General features: G+C 37.0%; 1 protein-coding gene across 1 annotated transcript in view; it reads left to right on the top strand.

The window, feature by feature from the left end:
* LOC101861775 (myosin-9) overlaps nt 1-22,500 on the top strand; it is a gene marked incomplete at its 3' end in the record, with an annotated part of 74,355 nt that overhangs the window by 39,354 nt on the left and 12,501 nt on the right. The window contains 22 exon segments of the mRNA XM_035971467.1: nt 1,094-1,251; nt 2,952-3,148; nt 3,922-4,070; nt 5,420-5,517; nt 6,176-6,320; nt 7,170-7,295; nt 7,631-7,756; nt 8,353-8,520; nt 8,839-8,964; nt 9,634-9,801; nt 11,114-11,185; nt 11,776-11,841; nt 12,338-12,499; nt 13,313-13,392; nt 13,806-13,902; nt 17,006-17,091; nt 17,339-17,402; nt 17,871-17,999; nt 19,384-19,442; nt 19,943-20,070; nt 20,640-20,835; nt 21,375-21,576. Coding sequence (XP_035827360.1) covers nt 1,094-1,251; nt 2,952-3,148; nt 3,922-4,070; nt 5,420-5,517; nt 6,176-6,320; nt 7,170-7,295; nt 7,631-7,756; nt 8,353-8,520; nt 8,839-8,964; nt 9,634-9,801; nt 11,114-11,185; nt 11,776-11,841; nt 12,338-12,499; nt 13,313-13,392; nt 13,806-13,902; nt 17,006-17,091; nt 17,339-17,402; nt 17,871-17,999; nt 19,384-19,442; nt 19,943-20,070; nt 20,640-20,835; nt 21,375-21,576 — 2,802 coding nt within the window.

Here is a 22,500-nt window from a genome sequence, read left to right as displayed (position 1 = left end):
TACCCATCCGGACGTAACAAGTAGTACGTTTAATTACCTTCGTGGTTGTATGCTGTTAGGTTACGTTTTACAAAAATATTTTCAGACATTTGGCTACCTTAGAACTACAAAGTTCTATCAGACATTTTTGCTGTTTTGAGTTACTAAGACCACGAGGTCAGAAACCAACATATGTTCTATCTGCTCTATCAAAATCGAAAGATTATTCGGAGTCGTTATCAATATACCATTATTGAAAGTTTTCCTTTCGGAAAGCTTGACATGTTGTGAAGCTCAACATTTTTTTAATATCGAATTTCTCAAACTTAGGTACGGAGCAGATAGAACCGGGTAATTCTAGGATAGCTGTTTGTTAACTCGAAAGGTGTATGAACATGATGCTCGTGGATTTAATTGCGCACTTCGGTAATGGAAGCGGTTGGTGTGTTGAGGAGCTGCTTAGTGATTGTGATGAATGATGAGTATTTCTTTTATTACTTAGTACGAGCTCACTAAGGTGTTGTAGTAGCTTGATGGAAACTTAACATGAATGCTAGTGTGTGTGTGTGTGTGTGTGTGTGTGTGTGTGTGTGTTTGTGTGTGCGTAAGTGAGTGTGTATGTGTGTGTGTGTGTGTGTGTGTGTGTGTGTGTGTATGTATGTGTGTGTGTGTGTGTGTGTGTGTGTCGGTTTTATTTATTTTTTATTTTTTGTTTCGTTTTTATGTTGTGTGTTTTACGGCCCTGTCGACGCAATTTAGATAATCAATCTCAGGATGCCGGCTTCTACCTTGTCTGTCAAGACCAGCCCAGGCTCTCTCGTGTGTGTGTGTGTGTGTGTGTGTGTGTGTGTGTGTGTGTGTGTGTTGGGGGTGCATGTGTATGTGTGTGTTTGTGTGTGGGGGTGTATGTGTATGTGTGTGTGTGTGTGTGTGTGTGTGTGTGTGTATGTGTGTGTGTGTGTGTGTGTGTGTGTGTGTGTGTGTGTGTGTGTGTGTGTGCATATTTGTGTTTGTGAGTGGTTCCTTTCAGCAAAACATGCTGCCTGTTCCCAAACGGGAGTTTTTGTTGTTGTCTTTTTCTAATACACATCGATCTGAATTATGAATTCCTCAGGACGAGAGCAAAGCGCGGACCCTGAACAACAGCTTAGATGGGGTGATGCACCACTCCGGACTCTATGAAGGTCCGACGCCGAGGATCAGCTCTCGTGGACCTGTGAAAGCCCTCCATGATCGCTCGCTCCCACTGTTGGACTCTGATAGTGGCTTTGGGTGAGTGCAGATTTATGGTGAATTTGTGCTTTGTTTCAATAACCTTTTTGTACTGAATTTTGGAAAAGTATTATTATTATTTTGAAGAAACAAAATACGGCTATTCTTTGAAGGAGCGTAATTCAGGGAGCTGTTGTTTTTTTTTTGTAGGGAGCGAATTACATACTGTTTTTTTTTTACAGGGATTGATGTCCGATTAATGAAGAAACTTCATGCGTGTCGAAGGAAAAGAGTGTGCATTGTGTTTGGAAAAACTGCATGTCGCAAACACAATTAAAAAAAAAACACCTAAAAAAACCCAACCCAAAACCCGACCTGAATTGGCTTCCTCCCTCTTATCTCCCTAGGACTATTGTAACATCTGATTTTCCGTTCCCCTGAATAATGCATCGTTTTGTGGATGGCACAATAAAACTAAACTATGTTATGCTATCGGATTTCGCTATTCAGAAGTATGTTCCTTTATACGTGCTCTTGTATTGGTCAGTGATTACTACCCCCCCCCCCCCTCAGAGGGTCAGCGTAAATTTGCGATTCAGTCCAGAACAGGCCTAAATCACTACGGTAAACTTCTTGCACTTTGGTTTTGAAACAAAATTATTGTATCTGAAAATCAATGTGCAGAGTAACAGTTTTGGCTGGTGGGTTTTTTTCATGTCATCTTTTAAGAAAGTTCATGTTTGGGTTGATGGTTGCTTAAGATGTGTTTCATGGTATCTTCAAAGCGTAGTAATTTTTGATACACCACTCTGCACTACTGATTTAGTCACATGTATTGTGGCGCTAGGGTTGATCTGCAAAATTGCAGAAGTTGTCTAGTGTATACTTATGGCTAATGTCTGTACAGTTCGATATATTATTATAGATTAGGGTGGGCGGGAGGAAGAGGGGTTGAGAAAGGGGAGGGGGGGTGTAAGACTTTGATTCAGGGATCTGAGAAAGCTTGTATGGAATATTATGCTGCTGCAATATTTACATAAATACTCTTGGTCTCAAATTGGCCTTGAGCATTATATTTTTTCTTTTGAGTTTGTGCTCTGTTTAATGAAGTCTAAGCTTATCAGTACATTCTTCTCTAATTAAGTAAACGACGCCTATATGCGCCACGTTTTGTAAATTGCTACCTTTCTGGAATGGAGGTTGTGTGAGCGACATTGACAAAGGATAATAACTCTTCCACGTTTTAAAAAAAAAAGTCATTGTGGTTTGTTGTTCGTTTGTTTTTTGTTTTGTTTGTTGTTGTTGTTTTTTTTGGTGTTTTTTTTTTGGGGGGGGGGGGGGTTGTTGATCTTTTTTCGTATTAGCTTGGTCTCTTTGGAGGTGGGCTTTAAATAATAAATAATAATAATAAATAGCATTTGTATAGCGCATGTCCCCATTCGAAAGCAAGCTCAATGCGCTATACACTACATTATTACCCCAGTAGACCATAGAACACTCAGAAACATTCTCAGCTTCCCGGGAAGCATGCATAGTGCTTGTATCTCTCAGAGGGACGTCAAAGTCATCCCAAGCTATTCACTATGCGAATGTATTGAGCAGGGACACAACATTTCAGACCTGATAATGCACGTTTGAACTGTTTTCATAACATAATAATATAATATTTCTTTCTCCAAAGTCAGTCTTGGAACACATGTAATTTAGTAAACATACATCAGCCATTGCAGCTATTACACGTATTCTGATTTTTTTAACAGGTCTCTGAAAGCCAGAAACGGTTTCCTCACCTCGGAGGACATCCGGTCCAGCATCACGCCCAGACTGAGCCGGTCGCGGTCTATGTCACGTCTAAACAGTTCCTTCAACGGAGACACCATGTCGTTACCCGGCACCACCAGCCTGCGGAGCACAGACGCCATCGACAGATCTGTCAGGGAGCTGCAGCATGCTCTGGGTACGGCTGATCTTAACTTAGATTACAGTGTACTGTGTGGTCAGAGAGAGAGGGAATGGGTGAGAGGGGGGAGAGAGGGAGAGAGAGAGAGAGAGAGAGAGAGAGAGAGAGAGAGAGTGAGAGAGGGAGAGAGAGGGAGGGAGGGTGGGATGGACGGAGAGAGGGAGAAAGAGAGAGAGAGAGGGAGAGAGAGAGGGGAGGGGGAAAGAGAGGGAGGGAGGGATGGGGAGGGGAGAGAGAGAGGGAGACAGAGAGAGACAGAGAGAGAGAGAGGTGTTTGTTCTTGTATTTTACATGTATGAAAAAGTATGCATTTTCATGTGAACTTTGCTTTAAAACTCCTTGAGCATTCAGAAGTTGAGATCCAATGTACAAATGTTATCATCATCATCGTCATCATCAATGCTTTTCACCCCTGGCAGGGTATAGGCCACATACAAGCTCCTTCCATTTATCTCTGTCCTGGGCCATCCTTCCTAGCTCGTTCCAAGTGAGCTTCATCTCTCTCATGTCACTTTCCACACATCTCCTCCATGTTTCCCGTGACCTACCCCTGCCTCGTGCTCCCTGTGGGTTCCTGTTTATATCATTCTTCTTTTCCACTTCTTCTTGTACTTTTTATTAAACTAATTATTGTATTTCAAAACTACGTTTCCATTTCTGAACTTTCTTCTATTCCTCCATCTGACCTTCCTTCCTTTGCCATTGCCTGTACAGTGTTGAGGGTGATGTTGTGATGAAGTTCACAGTCTCTTGTCTTGCAATATTCCCAGAGGACAGTGAGAGTCGGCGCAATGTGCTGGTACACAAGCTCAAGGAAGCACAGTCAACTCTGGAACTGCAGACAGAGAGGGTGACTAAGATAGAAAACTCTGCCAAGGAGAACAATACTCTTGTTGAGGATTTGAAATTTAAAGAGAGGGTATGTTCGATAAAATGTGTCAAGACGTAGTGGAACAAGGTGCTCATCAATTTTTGGGCTTGTAGAGGTATACATATCATCTAAAAGCTTATTCATTTGCCTTGCTTTCAATGGAAAAAATATCTATCTAGCTTGAATAGAAGTCGAGATATTTGCGATTGAAGAGGGTGGGGTAGCCTGGTTTCAGTAATTAAATTAATGAGGAAATGGCAGCCAAAGTTTGGTAACTTCAATAGCTTAAGAGTCCTTGAAAACTGGACATTATATTTTGTGCCTGTAAAGAAAGATTTTTAGTGAAGCTCACAGAGAAATGTGTTTTCATATGAATGTAAAAGGTGTTTAACCAAAAAACAAAATTTTGATAAAATTTCCAAACTGGTGGAAAAATGCCTTTTACTTTGATTTCTTTATTTTGACGAGCGCCTGATTTCACCATGATGCCTCACAAATATCGTTGGCCAGCTGTTCAGATGTCCTAAGCCTAACATTTTGAATTCATTTGTTTTTTAAGTTTATTAATCTTGGGTTGCAAATACTCATTAAAAAATTGGTCAAAATTCAAATTCTAAATGTTGACCCAAAAAAATTAGAAATGACATATTACGTAGGTACAATCAGAAAAGAATTGAAAGAGTTTTCTCTCTTTCCCAAAAATGTGTACTTTCTGGGCTTACAACAGTTGAACAGCTTGCTGAAGACTTGTGACATTCTGTTGCATTTTGTATTCTACAAAAAAACCACATCAGCTTTCATTTAGGCTCATAAACTACATGTTTTCTGCTTGTGTATTTGTGATCCTACTTTGGAAAGCGCAAGTTTGACATTTCTATTGCCTGTTGCATTTGCATCTTTTATATATCCTGCACTTAGCGACGTGTGAAGTGCAAAGTGCAAACCTGCCAAGCTCCCCAATGTCAGAAACACTCTCTACAGCGACAAAAAACACAGCTGATTAAAAACCAATAAATTCTTTGGGTTATCGACTGGCCGAAAGGTTAAAATTCACATGGCTGTTGGATCAGAGAAATGAAGTGGAAAAAATTCACCCTGTAATTCTAAATGCTATTTAAAGTGGGAAAGAAAAGAAAAAAAAAGAAAAGACAGTTGTTTTTTGTGTTTGTGTTATTTTTGATAAGGGATTCTTCCTTAAACAAGATAATGACAAAATAGCAATAACATAGGAAGTAGCAAGTTTTATCAATAATAAGAGACTCATGCTGAGACTGTTAAAATTAGTAGGCTAAACTTGTTCTGCATAGTTTTCTGTATTAAAGAAAAAGATTCTAAACAAGATAATGATTCTAGATGCCATGACTATAATATATGCTTTCTTTTTGTTCTGTTGACAGGACTACCGTAAAAAGATCTGTCAGTTGGAGACAGCAGAAGAGGAGAAGCAGCGACTGCAGATGGAGAACCTTCGGCTCCGAGAAGAAATGCAAGACAGGTTGGTCTCTCTTATCACAATTATTTTGTCTAAGTTTCAAGTTAAAATCACAAGCAGTGTGACCTGAGATGTTTTGTTAGCCACCTTTTAGTTTAACTATGTCCACATGGCCAGTTTACTTGAGTAAATTGTCAGCATTCAAAGTTTAGTATTTTAAATATATAAGTATGTCTCCTCGTTGTCTCCTTTATCGCTTAACAGGCATTCATTCACGCACTCAAAAATATACAAGGATGCATGCACTTCCACACACACACACACACACACACACACACACACACACGTATGCAGTATATGCTGACTCACTTCTATGTTCACTAATTAACCTTAAACATCTAAATAGGCCTACTATTCCTAAAAGCAGACTCTTTGTACCTCCTCCACGGTTATCTCATATTTCTAATTTGTAACAAGTACATAAAACCTGCAAATGCTAAGAAATGGAGGAATTTGCAAGCTTCTCTTATTTTGTTTTAACTGACACACTTAACAGTTTCAGGATTGTATAGTTTATCAAGAGGAAATGATATTGTTAAGCAACAGACCGTCTCAAACTCCCCTTTTTAATTAAAATTTGTTCTCAAGCCTTTCATCATCTAAAAGTATGTATCTTCAAGTACAATCAACTTATTTTATTTTATTTTTATCTCTCCTCTAGAATCAGTGCCTTAGATTACCAGTTAAAAACGCTGAAGACACAGCACCGGAGCACAGAGTGTGAAAATGACAAAAGAGTGAGTATGTTGGACCACACCACTGCTGCCCTGTCTCTGCTGGAGGAGGAGAACACTAAACTGCAGCAGGTTTGTTGTGCCTCTCCCTCACTCACTATCAAATACTAGACTGGGCACATCACGGCTGCCACTCTTTGCTCCCCATTAAAAACTTTGCTGCGTTGGTGTGCTCCACAAATTCGCAAATGAGGGGTAAAACGCAATAGATCTCAATGTAGTTTTCAGTTTGCAGCTTTCCCCTCTTTCCTTTCATTTGGTACCACATAGAGTCAAAATTAATGGTGCTCTCCATAGTTAATTGGAATTATGTCAGGAGTTTCCAATCTTGGATAGTATAACAAAGTCTACGCTCACTATTCATTGAGGTCTGTTCAGTTCACTTTTTGCAGTCTCTCTCACTATCTGTTGTTGTCTGTACAGTAGACTTGCCAACCTGTCCTGATTTCCCCAGGACTGTCGCAGGCTTGGCAGTTGGGAATTTTAAAGGACGTTCTAGCTTTCTGCACCAAAACCAGTCCCAGTTGATGTAATTTTGTTGATTTAATTGTTTAACATTGAGTGTCCTTGACTGGATTTATTTTCCAAGCCTGGTATGGCTTAATGTCTGTAGTACCTACGAGTACATTAGTCATATTATTTTGCATGCTTTTATTATTTACAAGGTAGGGTGGATGTAGGGCCTACTGTAGGGAGTCTCAGTTTGAGTATAAGCTCAGTGTCTTGTGCAACATTAATTGTAATTTACATCGCATTGAAATTCACATCCTGTCCGTTAAACACAAAGACTCACACAGTTACACCCACATTACACTCACATGCCCATACACTCCTGTACAAAACCTGGATGCGTACAGTTTACCAGATTTGTATTTGATATATATTATATACATTTACCGTCTTGTTTTGCTTTGGAAACAGGAGAAAGAAAAACTTCAGGCTGAGATTCACTTGATGAAAGATGCATTTGGTCTCACTAAGACTAGGTTTGGTGCTCTGGATGAGGACAACAGGAACTTGAAAGCTGACTCCCTCAGGATGAAGGAGGTAACACTTTCGCACTGTTTATGTGGTACTTTCCATAGATTGTATGTATGTTGATGACTTGGATCATGATAACTGTATATTACTGCAAGTCTCAATATACTTTAATGGTCATGAATATCATGCATAATGATAATGTGAATTCTGGAGTCAATTCTTGTCAAGAAGTCTGTACACTTCATCAGCTCAGGTATCTTGGACGATTTAAAATCATTAGCTTATTTTGAGTACCTTACTACCCTGGGATTTATATGCTTAGTGTAGTTTTCGTTCACATATGATTTTTAGGAAGTGATAAATACATTCATCTTTATAATCTATTACTATTTTATACCCAGGATAACCAAGCTTTGACAAGAAAGGTACAAGAAATGGCTGGGCAGATGATTGAACTTCGGAGTCTTCTTCAAGCTGTCAAAGATGAGAATGAGCGCTTGTCCTCATCATATAAAGTCTCTTCAGAGGTATGCCTGGCTCACATGGTAGTGCGAATTTTTGGACGATGATGCTGTGATGGTTATGTACCACAATTATAAAAAAAAAAGGTTTTAGTAACAGTTGCATAATGTTAGCAAACTTAAGTGATCTTCATAAAACCTCAAAAGTTGTGTGTGTCAACATCTACAATTTGAACGCATCCCTTTCCTCATCTTTTTTCTAAACGTGCAAATCAATCTGAAGTGTGGATGTGCTTTGTTTGGATCAATTAAAATGTTTCTTATATCTAAATATTGAGCTAACTTCATATTTGAACTCGCATTAAAAAAATTTCCCTACCACAAAGAATATCTATACCTGTAAATAGTAAAAAAAACCCACCATTATACTTGTCTTGATTACAAATTTGACTGGGGTTCTCCTTGGGTGCATTTCAAGGAAATTAAGACCTGAAGAGAGTGAAGTAGTATGAGGGCGATCTACTTCCTCTATGTCTACTGCCCAGGCAAAGTATCTTGCACACTGCTTTAGTCATCATTGATATCGATGGACAGCCGAAGTACATATAAAGATTTGATGTATCTTTCAGAAAACTGAACCTAGAATTGTTTCTTTCATGTAGGACAAGTCTCGTACTGCACGTCAGGTAGAGAGTTACCAGGACACAATCACAGACCTCAAGGCAAGGCTGTCTGCCACAAGTGCTGACAGGGACCGTCTGTTCTCTGAGAAGCTGGAGATGAGCAGCAAAATACAACAGATGGTGCTGGACAAGGAAAAAATGATGAGAGTAAGCGTTTTAGAGTGTACAATATTCATGCTATTGTAGGCAGATGACTATATTTGACTTTATAAATGAGGGTCTATTTGATGCTGTGTCCCTTTTTCATTTCATAGATCCGTCTAAAAACGTTCTCATTTAAATTTCAGATTTGCTTTTATAATTGATTTATTTATTGGCCAGGTAGATAATCAAGTGGATGCCAAATGACTGTGATGACATTTATTTTGCTCGTTGATGTGACACATTTTTTAAAATATCTTTTTATTTATCCTTTATAACACCCTTTTATGTCAGTCATTATCTGGAGTGTTGTCAATGTTTCAGGCAACACTAAATCTTGAGGATCAGTTGAATGAACAAACAAGTCACAGATCTCAAGGCAGAGCTTCGGATAGCAAAACTGAGCAGGGAATGAAAGAACTCACCAGAGAGCTGGCGTCAGTGAAAAAAGTGAGAATAATGGTTTTGAACTGCTTACTTTTTTTCTTGCAATGTTTCATATGCTCATTAACAATTTAAAAAAAAATTGAGAATGACAAATGAGATTTGTCCGATGTTTCTGAAATTATGGATAAGTATGCTTTTAGAAGTACTTTTCCTACTGTTGCACAATGGAAGTTTTTAAGTGTGTCACTGTAGTAGGTAGGATTGGTAAATGGAGATTACAGACATGATTTTTCACTTTCTGTGTGTCATTTGGTTTACATTCTTTGTGTCATTTTGTACTGAAACAAATCCTGAAATGTGATGCCTGCACTGAATAGATATTAACTCTGGGTGGGTTGATTCCACTGCTGGGATGCGTTTCTTTCAGGCTTATCTACAGTTTCCATCAGGCAACATATTGTTTCCTTTGATTAATTGACGGCTGTCACATGTTGAAAAGCGGGTGATTGGCAGGTGCTCTGGTGTGGTTTGCTTCTTTTTTCTTGTGAAACATCTATCGTCCTTATCTCCCCTTCTTCTTTTTTTATGTTTGTTACTCTCTTATAGCACCTCTAATCTTCTAGCACTCATATTTGACCTTATGCAGTTGCGAGCACCGTAAAACCTCTACTATAACATTTTGAAATGTTTATCTCCATAACATGATATTAATATATGTTAACCTTTTACTAGGTAAGTGAGCAGTTGAGCTCTGAACTGTCCTCTGTCAAAGGATTCTACGAGAATGCGCTGGAGCAGGTGTCCGTGTTGGAGAACAGCAAGTCCATCTGGCAGTCCCAGCAGGATCTGGCGGAACAGGAGAGACGGAGGCTGCAGGGGGAGGTGGACAGGTTGAACCAGGTACACATGGTCTTTTTCTTTCCTTTTCAGTTTCTTTTGTTGCGGACGTCTCTTTGTGTTGATTTGTACCTTCCCATTAATAGTTGTAAAGCGCGTAGGGCATGCTGTAGAGCGTGGATATGCGCTATATAAATGCAATTATTATTATTTATTATTATAATTGTTATCATTTTTGTTTTTATTATTATAATTATAATCATTATTATTATTATTATTATTATCATCATTATTATCTTTATTCTTAGATCTATTATTTTTAGGCTTATTTTTATTATCAATTTCATTACTTTTATTATTTTTTTCCCTGTTGGACGGTTTGGCTCCTTTCGTGCTTTGTTAACTTTTTAGTTTCTGGTGAAGTGGTGGTGGTGGTAATATACATGTCTTGGAGTAAACATTTAAAAGTTCTATTCTCTGGCATTAGAATATGAGGTGTTATTATTGCGCAAGTCTGCTGTTGTCACATTTTTTATGACTTCCATTCTGCATATTTTGAGTCCTGCCTGCCTCTGAAGTTGACTTAATGTGTAAAAATGGGAAATAGCATTGGATAGCATAACAAGGGAATATTTGTTCAAGTTCAGTTCACATTGTTTAAAGTAGGTGAATCCCAGACTCATGCTTAGAATGTATTTGAAGGTGCAAATTTTAAGCAAATGATTGTGAAACACTTTGCATACTATAGCCAAATTATGACACCCCAAACAAAGCCTCCCCTTCTTCCCCCCAAAATAGGATAGTAACAATTTTCTTTCATCATTTATAGCAGATTGTTATGTTCTCTCCAAGTTCTTACAATTCAATCGAACCTGCTCTAACAGCCACCTGAACCTATATAAAACAATCATCTGTACAAATGGCGTCTTCCCACCTGTGTAATACATCCACCCGTTAAAGTCGGCCACTATATTCTCTTTAACGATGGGTGACCATCTTAGACAATTTTGACTGTAGTAGTGTCTGTGTCCTTTCACAATCGTAGAGAAATCTGTGAAGCCAGTACATATTAGACGTCAAAGGAAACAGGAGACTTGTTTAAGGATCAAGCATTAGGCAAAGAGGCTGCTTATCCATCTATTGAAACATGTTAGAAAAATGTTTAAGCTCTCATGAATATGATTTACTTTATTTTATTTGTCTCTATCCTGTTGTTGGTTAGTGATAGGCCTACTGTTTTATGGTCAAGGAATTTGAACTGGCTTTGGTTTCAAGGGAATTGCCATATATTTGTCACTATAAAACTCTTATAATGTATAATACATTTTTTTCCCAGTATTTTACTCATGGGAGATTTTTTTGTTTTTTCCCATAGACTCTGAATAGTAGGACTTATGACGAGAAGAGAGAGCATGAACATCAGGATGAAATGATTCACAAACTCAGGGTTAGTAACTCCACTAGTAGTAAAATACTCCCCTTACATTCTCTAATAACTTCCCCTTTATGTTATAATTTTTATTTTGCTGACAAGAATGATGTTGTTTGCAGAGAAGAATAAATTGTATAACACTGTGTGACCACTTCTGTTTATATAGCCTAATACAAAGGATTCTATGGCTAAGAGCAATTGGTGAGGGTTGATTCCTGTTTATATTAATGTACATCTGTTGTCACAAAGTGATTATATTGCTATCAATCTGTTAGTTACCTCAGACTTTGTCTCGTTGTTTTGAAGTCTTTCGAAGGCCCAAGGACCTGGGAGGCTTAATGTAACCTCAAAAGGGACTGTGGGCATTATTTGTTAGGGGTTGAACAGAGTATTATCATTAGCAATGTGGTTCAGGAAGTTACTAAACAATATTAAACAATATTATTGTATGATAAACTCTAGCATGTGCAAATCTTCTCTAAAAACTTCTGAATGAGTATAAGAAGATGATGGAAAAAACTAAATGAACTCCCATGCTCCTTTCTCATACAGGTATGTTCTTGTTTCTATAATCCCCTTATCATCTTGTTGACTGTATTCATCAGAATGAACTCAAGCAAGCCAAGTTTGAGCGCATGGAATCGGAGAACAAAGTAGAGGAGCTAGAAGCTGTGAGTCATGTTACTTTGTTTTTGTTTTGTAAAAGTTGAAAGAAGAAAAGTATGTTCCTGTTTCCTTTAATTTATGCTTTGAGTTTAGATCCTTCTCTTAGCGAAACGATAATAGAACTGCTAACATTCAGTTACATTTTGGTAATGTGAGCACTTATTTTTCCATGTGGGTGAAAGGACAATGCTCTGGTGTAGTTTGTTCCTTTTTTCTTATGAAATAATATCTATCATCTTTTTCCTCCTTATTTTCTTTGCACGGTACTCTCTAGTAGCACATTTATTCTTTGGCACTTAAATGACTCTTTTTTATAGCAAGTGCCTTACGACTCCTACTAAAACTAAATTGAACTCTTTTTCCATTAGAGGACTAAGTGAGGGAACTTTTTTAGGAAATAAATAGTTTATGTCAGTTTAGTTAAAAGCCTGTTCTTGGAAACCCTGTAATGTTATAGGATTATAATGACTGCTCTAATTTTGTAAATGTCTTTCAACACAGAAATTAAACAAGGCCAATGAAGGACTTAGAGAAGGGACAGCTCTACAGCACTCAGAGATTGACACGTGGAAGAACACCTGTGAGCGTCTCACAGCCTCCGTGTCCAGAAAAGAGTCAGAACTGCAAAATTTCACAGACCGATGTCATGAACTGGAAGACACGGTGAGTTGGAAATCAGATTTTTCACCTTATTTAAAATTTCAGGTGGATTTAATATTGTTCCTTGTTTGAGTTTCTTGTTCTAAAAGCTTTAAACTTTATCTCTATTGTCTTCAATGTCTTATAAAAATATTGCAGAAGGCTGTATTTCATTTTTCAATCTGCCAATAATGTGCTAAGTGTTAAGGTGTGATGATATGTCTTAAGTAATATATACAAATTCTTGAACCTACATGCACATATAAACTACATCTTTCATATTCTTCTGTTTCAGGATTTTATTAACAAAAATAGTGGCGTACTAGTACAGCACAAACAGGGTGGCTATTGTGTTTGAGTTTTGCGCACTTCAGGATTTTTAATAGATGATGTTTAAGTTAGAAAATAAACCTCTAAATTTGTCCTTTTTGAGTTGAAGCTTTTAGTTTCCGTCCAGTCCAGACATGCAAAACTTTGAGACAGATGACTCTGGCTTGAAGCTTGTACAGGAAGTTTTGAGCTCAAGTTATTTGAGAAGTGTTCATGGTGCCCCATCCTCTTGACTTGGCCCTGTCAGAGTTATTTTTTGGACTGGAGGTCCCGCATCAATGCTATTCACAGTGTGTGGAGAAGGGAATTGAAGTCATACAATACAATATGATACAATGAAGTATAAGTGCAATACACACACTCTAGCATTTTGTGTTCTTTTGTTGTTTTTTAGAAATTCTTATTAGTTCTTTGCTTGAAGTACTGATAAGGCAGCTTCGCACTGTGATTTTTTTTTCAAATGCAATGTTATAAGATATATGATTTCAAAATTTCTTTCCAACTCAGATTTCAGGGCTGAGGCAAGAAATGAGAGTTCTTAAGGACAAAAGTGAATTGTTTTCTGACAGGGATGAAGAGGCAGGAAGGTGAGTACTGTGTATAGTTTTTTTAAGCCATAGGTTGAGCAAAGATTAAAAGTTCCAAATACTCAACAGCATCAGTATTTTCTCCCAAATGTTTTATTTCTAATAATAATAATAATAATGGATTGCATTTATATAGCGCATATCCACTTATTCAATGCTCTATGCACTTAACGTGATACATATTATAGATTTACAAATCAATTTTAAAGGCCCATAGTGTTACATACTCGGGCACACCCATATTCATGCACGCATGCACCACACACACATACACACATACTTACACACATACACACATACGTACATATTATGCACATACGCACATACAAGTTCTACTGTTACTTCATACTGGAGAGTGGTGCTGGGTGGTGCAAAGTAATGTTCACCTCATTGTTTTTTACTTTTTATCCCAGGTTGAGGGAGGAAAACCGCCGATTGCTTCAGGAAAAAGCTGAGAATGAACAAATGATGAAGCTCTTGGAGACACAAAAGCATGTGTTGACCAAAAATGTAAGCAAACTATCTTGTTGTCAGTGTCAAAGAAATGCCCTGTCTCTCAACCCATATAACTCTAGAGTTTCAGTCACAAATCACCAAGAACCTGTGAGGAGTTGTAATGGGAATCTGTCTTCTAACTGCTCATGTGTGGAAGTAACCGAGAGCTGCAAGTCAGAAGAAATCTCTGTTACCAGGGAAGTTGAGTTTGTGAAGCGTACTAAGTCATGTCTTTTGAACAAAGGAACTGATGGAAAAGCTATAGCAGCAAACATGAATCATATGCCTGCATCATGGGAAGATGCTGCTTCTAGAAGAATTCCTCTTGAGGAGGACACAAATGAAGACCTTGAAAGAAAAATTGACATGCAAAGATCAGATACCGGCACCAGTGATGGTGAGTCGTATGGAACAGATTCAGTTTCCAACTGTGCTAGTTCTGCAAAGACAAAGATATCCTGCAACAGTGTTCTTGGAAATGTAGAGAGGCTCATTGCAAACAGTAGTGACAGGGTGAAGTGTGCAAGTGACATCCTTGATGATGCTGTGAAGCCAATGAGTGTAACAGGAAGGGATCAGACATGTAAACATGTTTCCTTTGATTCAGCCAAAGACACCGTGTTTAACTTTATGTGTGACAAATATGAAAAGAATAATGATGAAGATGAAGATGTGTTTGAAACCATTGCTTTTAATTCTGAGATATCGGAGGACACAGAGAACTTTGTTTTGAAATACTTGAATTTATATGACGATTTTGAGTTCTGGGAAACATTCTTGGAACATGAAACACAAGCACCTGCTGCAAGTATTCATGGAGATGTTAATAAGATTCTACCAGTTCAGGTAATAGAACATGTCAGTGTGACGCAAGAGCATCACACAGCCAGAGTAGATGAGCTACGTTTGTCCTTTTGAAAATGATCTGTTTTTCTGTCATTTTGTAGATATGATTCTCTATGAAAACATTATCACGGTTTCATTCTATTAACTTTGCTGAACTGCTTTCCTTGGAGTATGGAGTATGAGTCTTGTACAAGAAAAAGGATGAAATTAAATCAAATATTGAATTTAAAAATAATTTTATGTGTGTTTACATATTGATACTACAGTTTGGGTTTTATTTTTCACTTTCCTCTGGTCTTATACTTAATTATAATTAAACAAAATTTGAACGAGTCATTGTATGGTTGTATTTACACCTGATTCTCAACATGAGGTCTCATTCTGTAAAAGTGAGAAGATGATATACATTGTTTTTTCTTTTACGATTCTCGTACCCATTAATTTTTTCAAATAATCATGGCTAGGTAGGTCATGTATATGGGTTTTTTTGTGATGGGTTCGTGTTCTCAAAGACTTGTTAAAATGTTGCGCCTGTGTCATAAAGGTATGTTCATTGAAAATGAAAGTCATTTTTCGAAACACAAATGGGTAAAGAAATATGAAATGTTCTTGCTGAGCAAATTGAAAGAAAAAGGCACAGTTGTAAGTATGATGGAAAACATTGCCTGCTGCATGACTGTCCTGTTTTTATCTGCATGATGACACTCTGGTAATCTGTTTATGTACATGCTAGAAATTTAAGTATGATTTGCATGTCTCAGTCTTTTTGCCTGTCATCGATTGAAATTTGTTTATAAAATCAATTTAGAGAAGAGTATTGGCAGTCACAAATGTTCAGAAAAGACACTTTACACGTATCTAGCATAGGCGCTAGTGAAATATAATCACCACTATCTGTGTATAAACTGGTAAATTCTTGTTATTTTTTCTTCCTATAAGTTGTTCATAAAAAATGACTACTCTAGAGTTGAGGGTAATGAGCACAAATCACACCCATAAAAAGATGGAAGGGATTGGATGTGTCTTATTTGTTCTTCTCCTGCATAGCATGTCCCTTTCGGAGCTTAGTCTTTCTAACAGTTCCTCTTAAAGTAGTTCTTTTTATTTTCATTTGTCTGGTTTTTATGACACTGGACTACAAAATTTGTAACGTTTAATGTTCACAACTGTCTTGACTATGTCAGCCTTTTTTGGGTGTTCTTTCAAGAACATTTTTTTAAAGAAGAATTTATTTTTCAAAACTGTTTGGTTAAATTATTCCATTATCCTTGTTAGTGTTTAATTGGACTTCTATTGTTCTTGTGCATGTGATAGTCTCAGTCATGTGGAATGTATTCAGCCCTATATTGTGTCTGTACATTCATACGTATTTGCAAGAAATGTTTTTCTCTTTAAACTTAACCATGTCTGAGGCATCAAAGTAGCTCCTTCTTCTTGCGCTTTTCTTGTGAAAAAAAAACATTTTTGAATGTACACATTTTGAGCTGTAGGAGAAAAAGAGCCATGTTTGTAAATCACTTTCTAACATGATTCTATCCATTGTGACTGCATTATAAACTTATAGGAACTTTTTGGTGATTTAGGAGGTATGATTAACAAATGAATTATCATAATATATACTTTTGGTGGTGAGCGATATATGCATTATGAAAATTGATTCAAAACAATGTTCCTACTAATGTAGTCAAAAATTGAATTAATAAAAGATGCTGAAGATGGTAAAGCTTGTCAAAGCTGAACATTTATTGTTCAACAAAAGTTTGAGGCTTCTCATGATTGAGTGATGGTGGCATTTTATTGTTATTATTATTTTTATTTCTTTTCTTTTCGAAACTGCAAATGAATTGTTTCCATTCTGAATAAGAATTACTGGTAGTCTGAAAAGGTCTCATTCAAAAGACCTGTTGTTTTAACTTATACTTTACTGTTTGATTTGTTAAAGTAAAATAAGAATGCTTATTAATCTGTCTTGATATGACTTGTCAGCCATACTTATAATCTCTGTCAAAAGACACGTCCTCAATTGTGGCTTACATTTAAAAGGCAAATACATGTACACCAAACTCAATAAATCAGGAAAATATTATTTATCATTACCTTAGAGATGGGGTTTGAAGTCTATTGTAAGAGTTAATATTGTTTACACCTGAATTAAATTTATGTTTGAGTATGACTTGCAATTGAACAAGACTATTATATTTTTTAAATTGTACAATTAGTCAGCATGCTGGTGATACAGTGAATGATCTTACTTATCAACACTTTGTTTCAGTCTGAAGATAGTCTGGAGAAGCTGGGTGAGCTTGAACAGCTCAGTGTCAAAATGGACCAGCTTCGCAATGAAAATGAGAGTTTACGGTAAATATGTCATTATCTAGTTAGTTATAATTCCTCTATCCTTAATTGGATGAAATATTTTGATTAGTTGTTTTCTTTGTCCTTTACAGTCATCTAATAGTGTTGAAAATCAGAGCAATCAGTGTATGCTTACCTCAGGTTGTATGTTTTCCCCTCTTATCTTTTTAAGAATAATGATAGGCCTAATATTGTCCAGTAATGTTTGTTATTAAACATAAATTTCCTAATATTGTAATTTTTTTTTCAGGAAAAGAGCGTTAGAGCTTGAGAAGTCGAGAGATATGTTGATGGATCAAAAAGAAGAAGCCCTTGTGAGTAACGTGATGTTTACATTTTTGTTTTGTTTTGTTTGTGCTAGCTGTAATTACTATTAATGAAGTAATGCTGTCTTTACTCATAACAATGTCAATAGCGATAGCTATCACGAAGAGAAAGATAATATATACATATATAAATCTTTATGCACAGACTCATACACAGAGAGAGAGAGAGAGAGAGAGAGAGAGAGAGAGAGAGAGAGAGAGAGAGAGAGAGAGAGATCTGTGCTTTTTTAATGCAGCGATGTTTTAATATGATTTATTTGCACAAAACATATTATTCACTAAATCGTCTTTTGAATGTACAATACAAGTTTTGTCTCTACTATGGTGGGGTCTGCTCCTTTATTTTTGTTTTTAAACTTTCATTAACTTAGATTGTACCTTTGAAACAAGGCGATCACTGTTGTAAATTACCATATTTTACTTGTTCTACAACTTCACTCCTCTTTGCTTATACAGGCCGATAAAGAGTACAAGAACCCAAGCCTGGAGGTACTGGAGAAAAAGATGGAGGAGATACGGGACGCCAACAGGCAACTGAGGGAGGTCAATGAGGCCATGAGTCTCAAACTGGACATGGTCAACCAGGTGAAGAGTTTTAAATCCGAGATTTAGTTTCAAATTACATAAGTTATGAATGGATGGAACATAAGTAGGTTCACCACTCTGACGCCCACTTTTTAAAGGATGTAAGACACATGGGGTGTAATATAAAGAGAGATTATCACAGATCTCACTTGCACAACTCACCCTGTTACCTTAATGCAGCAGTGCACGGTTGTTCATCGATAATTTCCTTATTACGCTTACTGCAACTGCTATATACTGGAATTTATTAGCCACAAAGACTATTGTCACTTAACTTACCTTTATTGTGTCTCTTTTTATTTTCTTGAGCAATATTAATATCCACTGCCGGCCTGCTAAGCCAGTCGCTGTTTCACCAGAGCCTCGTTGGCCAGCAACGTTTCAGGGTGACCTGGGTCGGCCTTCACGGCTAGCGTAACGCCTCAGTGACATAAAGTCACACCGTACTTCACCCAGACCCAGCTATCCCCTACTTTGTCTGGTTTCCATCTCCCACGGCGTGGACTAGGGGTTGGACTTCGAGAGATTGTCACTTAACATAAGGACATAAGATGTTGACTAAAACAGTATATAACTTGCCATCTGTAACTATAGTCCTACCCCCTGGTTTTACAAACTTCATGTTGTTGCTGGTTGGAGTGTGCAGCTTGTCACCTCCTAGTTTTAAAAAACCTTTCGTCCACATTTCAACAATAAAAGATTATACATGTAGTACTTTGTTTCTCTCTGACTCAATCAATTTTTTTCTTACAAATTCAGAAGCAATGTCAGTTTAATTTTGTTCCTACAAGAAGATCCAGTTTATGTAAGAGAATAGCAGAAAATGGTAATTATTTTTTTCCCTTTATTTCAGTCTCTATCTCCTCCATCACAGAACATGACACAGAAGTCTGTATTAATAATACAACAAGCTGTACGTTACAGATTTCTGGATTCTTAAACTTGCCTTCATTTAATTTAAAGGGGTTTTTTTTCTTTTTGGAGTTTTTTTTAGTTCTGTGAGCATGTTATTAGATATTTGGAGGATGGTGGGTGCTGTGCAGATCTTTCTGTTAGTGCACAGGTGCTGATTTCCCACGTTAATCAGGACATTTTGGATATGTGACATTGTCTAGTTTCTTCCCACCTTCAGGCTGCTAATTACAAAAATATTCTTGATACAAAATGCTTTGACTAGTATGATCAGTAAATTTTGAACCCCCACATGAGCATTTCCATACCGTTAAGAAAGTCGAAGCTTTTTTTTTTAGTAGCCAGTTGACACGTCAGGTGATGAGTCTTTAGTTTCTAAGAAAAACAGATTATTTTGGCGACTTTTTGTTTTGTCTGTCTAAATCATTGTGTAAACAGTAAATAGTAGAACATCTCCTATCCTCTTCTTCAGGAAAACTCAAAAATGAAACATGCCATGGGGAAGACACCGAGTAAGACGGAATCCGGCAAGTATGTATCAGCCCTTGGTTTTATTTATCGTTTGTCATATATTTTCAGTTTAAGGAATGCGGAATAACGTAAACCTCGCAGCTGTGTTTTTAGTTCAAGTGCTAAGACTTAATTTGAAATAGAAACCACATATTAATATTGTTTTAGCTTTGGAATATTTTAAGTGCATGTCAATTACTATTTTACCAAGGAAACATCATAATTATAGGCCTACTCACGTTGTTGATTGAATAAACAAACTCTTAGAAAATATTTTTCTACATTAAATAGAAGCACTATTTAGACTTAAAAGCCAGTCATGGTAGGCCACAGCGTAGAAATTAGTTATTAATAAGGTAAGTTCGTGGTTTGAACCTGAGTGTGTTCTAAATTTATGTCCGGTGTCAAGGAAGCTGGCCAAATTACCCTTTTTAAAATTTACACACAAAGTGTCCAGTAAGCCCTAAACTTCAACAGCTGCAACAGCAACACTGACAAGGACACAATATTCTGATCCTCAGGTTGCAAGAAGAGAACATACGGCTTCAGTCTGAGAACAACAATCTAAAGCATGAGTACGGCCTACTAGATGCCAAACATCAGAGATTTGTCATCAACTATGGACATGACGGAGAAGTGGCAGCCAAAGGTAACAACTTTTTATGTATCATGAAGTTTTCTTACTCTTTTTTTTACTCTAGTTCTTAGTCAGCTTGATAAACATGAGCACAAACAGTAATATTTTTTTCTCAGGGATAGTGTATTATTTTTAAATTTGGAAATACAGATTGTATTAAGGTGTTTTAAAACATATAGGTTGAAACTACCTGAGACACTTTGACTCAGAAAATTAATTAGAAATTGTTATTTTAACTTTTGCAAGGTTCAGTTAAAAGAGGAAGTTAATGTATAAATGGCAACACTTTATCAGTGTCATCTTCCACCATATGTCTTTATGGCCTGCTATCTAAAAATGAATGTCAACTCTGTGACATGTGGCTGGCACGAAATCTCTGAGTTAATGTTCTTGTCTTGTTTTGATAGAATCATGTGTTTAAAGAAGTAAGAGTTATTGCTTTCATATAGTTCATATCCACGCCCTTCTGTATGTTTCATGGGTTTTGCAACTATAGAAGGAGATCATTAGATAACCAAATTATATTTACTTCATAACTTGACTCACATGTATTCCGTTTGGAACTGTCATCGTGTTTACAGAGAAGCAGGAGCTGATCAAACTTCGAAAAGAGCGAGACGCCATGCAGAAACAAGTGACGCTCCTGCAGGGTCAAATGTCACTGATGGAGGGCAGCAAGAAGAGGGCGGACGAGCAGATCAGCAAACTCACCAGTGAACTGGGGGAGGCTAGGGCACAGCTCAAGCAATCGTCCTCGATGAAAAACAGGATAAGCAGGTGTGATCGTTGTTGTCTTCGTCCATCTGTGTCCTCATCATCATTGTTGTTGAACAGTAGGGAAAAAACACAAAGAGACTAAGATAGAGTTTTGAAAATTGTGTTAAGATTTGAGAAATACTTCTATATTTTACCCCTTGGGCTTCATCAGGAACTTGATGATATCTTCTTCTTCTTCTTCTTCTTCTTCTTCTTCTTCTTCTTCTTCTTCTTCTTCTTCTTCTTCTTCTTCTTCTTCTTCTTCTTCTTCTTCTTCTTCTTCTTCTTCTTCTTCTTCTTCTTCTTCTTCTTCTTCTTCTTCTTCTTCTTCTTCTTCTTCTTCTTCTTCTTCTTCTTCTTCTTCTTCTTCTTCTTCTTCTGCTTCTTCTGCTTCTGCTTCTTCTCACTACTATTATTATCATCATTACCGTTGTATAGTAGAAAAAAAAGAGACTTGAATATTCTAAGGAAACATCATATAAAAATATATCTAAAATGTTATGGTCATTGTCAATTATTTTCACCACCCGTTATTGTCATTGATATAATGGATGCCTTACATTAAAGGACTCCAGGATCAAGCACTATATCATTCACAAAGTTTATTCTGCATTGCAACTGTTCTTTGAAAAGTATGTTTTTAATTTCAGGTCTTCTGAGGAAGATTCCCACAAAAGAGAAATTGAGACTCTGAAGCAGCAATTAGAAAAAGCAAAGGAAAACCAGAAGATACAAGAAAAGATGATGAAAAACCTGAGAGAGGTAGGCAGATATCTATACCTTTCCTCATCCCAGAACTAGATAAAAAATTATATTCTTTGTAGTACTGGTTCGGGATTGTAGTTGTAGGGCCTGATACAAATAGTCAATGCGTTTAAGCATGTTCATCTGCCGTAACTAAACGTAAACATAATAGTATTGTCTCATCTAAAAAATGTACTGCCTTAAAAAGAGCGTGTTAACCGCTTTGTTTTGACAATTTGGATGAGGCGTTTTGGTTTTAGCTTTCATAGTTATGTCGATAATATATAATATGAAAGTGCATGCTTCTTCATAGCATAGTTGAGTTGTTTTTGTCCTTACCTTCTTTTAGGTCGCTTTTAAGGACAAGCGGGCTTACCCAGATTTCGGGGATTTCCAGAAATCTTGACCTATACCAAAGTGGGCATTGCCCTACCTATAGGAGAAGTTTGGTTTCATTGATGTGTATATTTGTTTTGTAATAGAGAAAACTCTCCTTGTCTTTTAAAGAGACTGAATAAGAATCCCAGAACTTTAACATCGATTTTCTCAAAACAGCATTTTTGGGTAAAGCCCGCTTGTCCTTAAAAACGACCTAATTAATGATTGATAGATTTGTTATTTTGCTATCAGTGTCTTGTTGTAGGGATCGAGAAGTAATCTGACTGCATGTCAATGGTTTATTACATAATGTGATAATTCTAAGTACCTTCTTATAATCCCCACATTTAATTTGGTTAATTCCCAATATTATTGTTAATTCTCCATATGTAGCATGTATTCCTTGTCGTGAATTTTCCTGTTTGTGTCTCTCTCAGCATGAAGTACGAATAGTTGTAGAACTTATATCTAGATAGTTTTTAAATATAGCGTACAGAAATAGTGTTTGGCGCCCAAAATTAATAGGGACTTTTTGCTATCCGGCTTTGTTTACCCCCCCCCCCC

The sequence above is a fragment of the Aplysia californica genome, unplaced genomic scaffold, assembly GCF_000002075.1.
Source record: "Aplysia californica isolate F4 #8 unplaced genomic scaffold, AplCal3.0 scaffold00001, whole genome shotgun sequence".
NCBI classification, from domain to species: domain Eukaryota; kingdom Metazoa; phylum Mollusca; class Gastropoda; order Aplysiida; family Aplysiidae; genus Aplysia; species Aplysia californica.
Note: the sequence above shows the minus strand (reverse complement) of the source record. Positions and strands in the feature narration are given on the sequence as shown.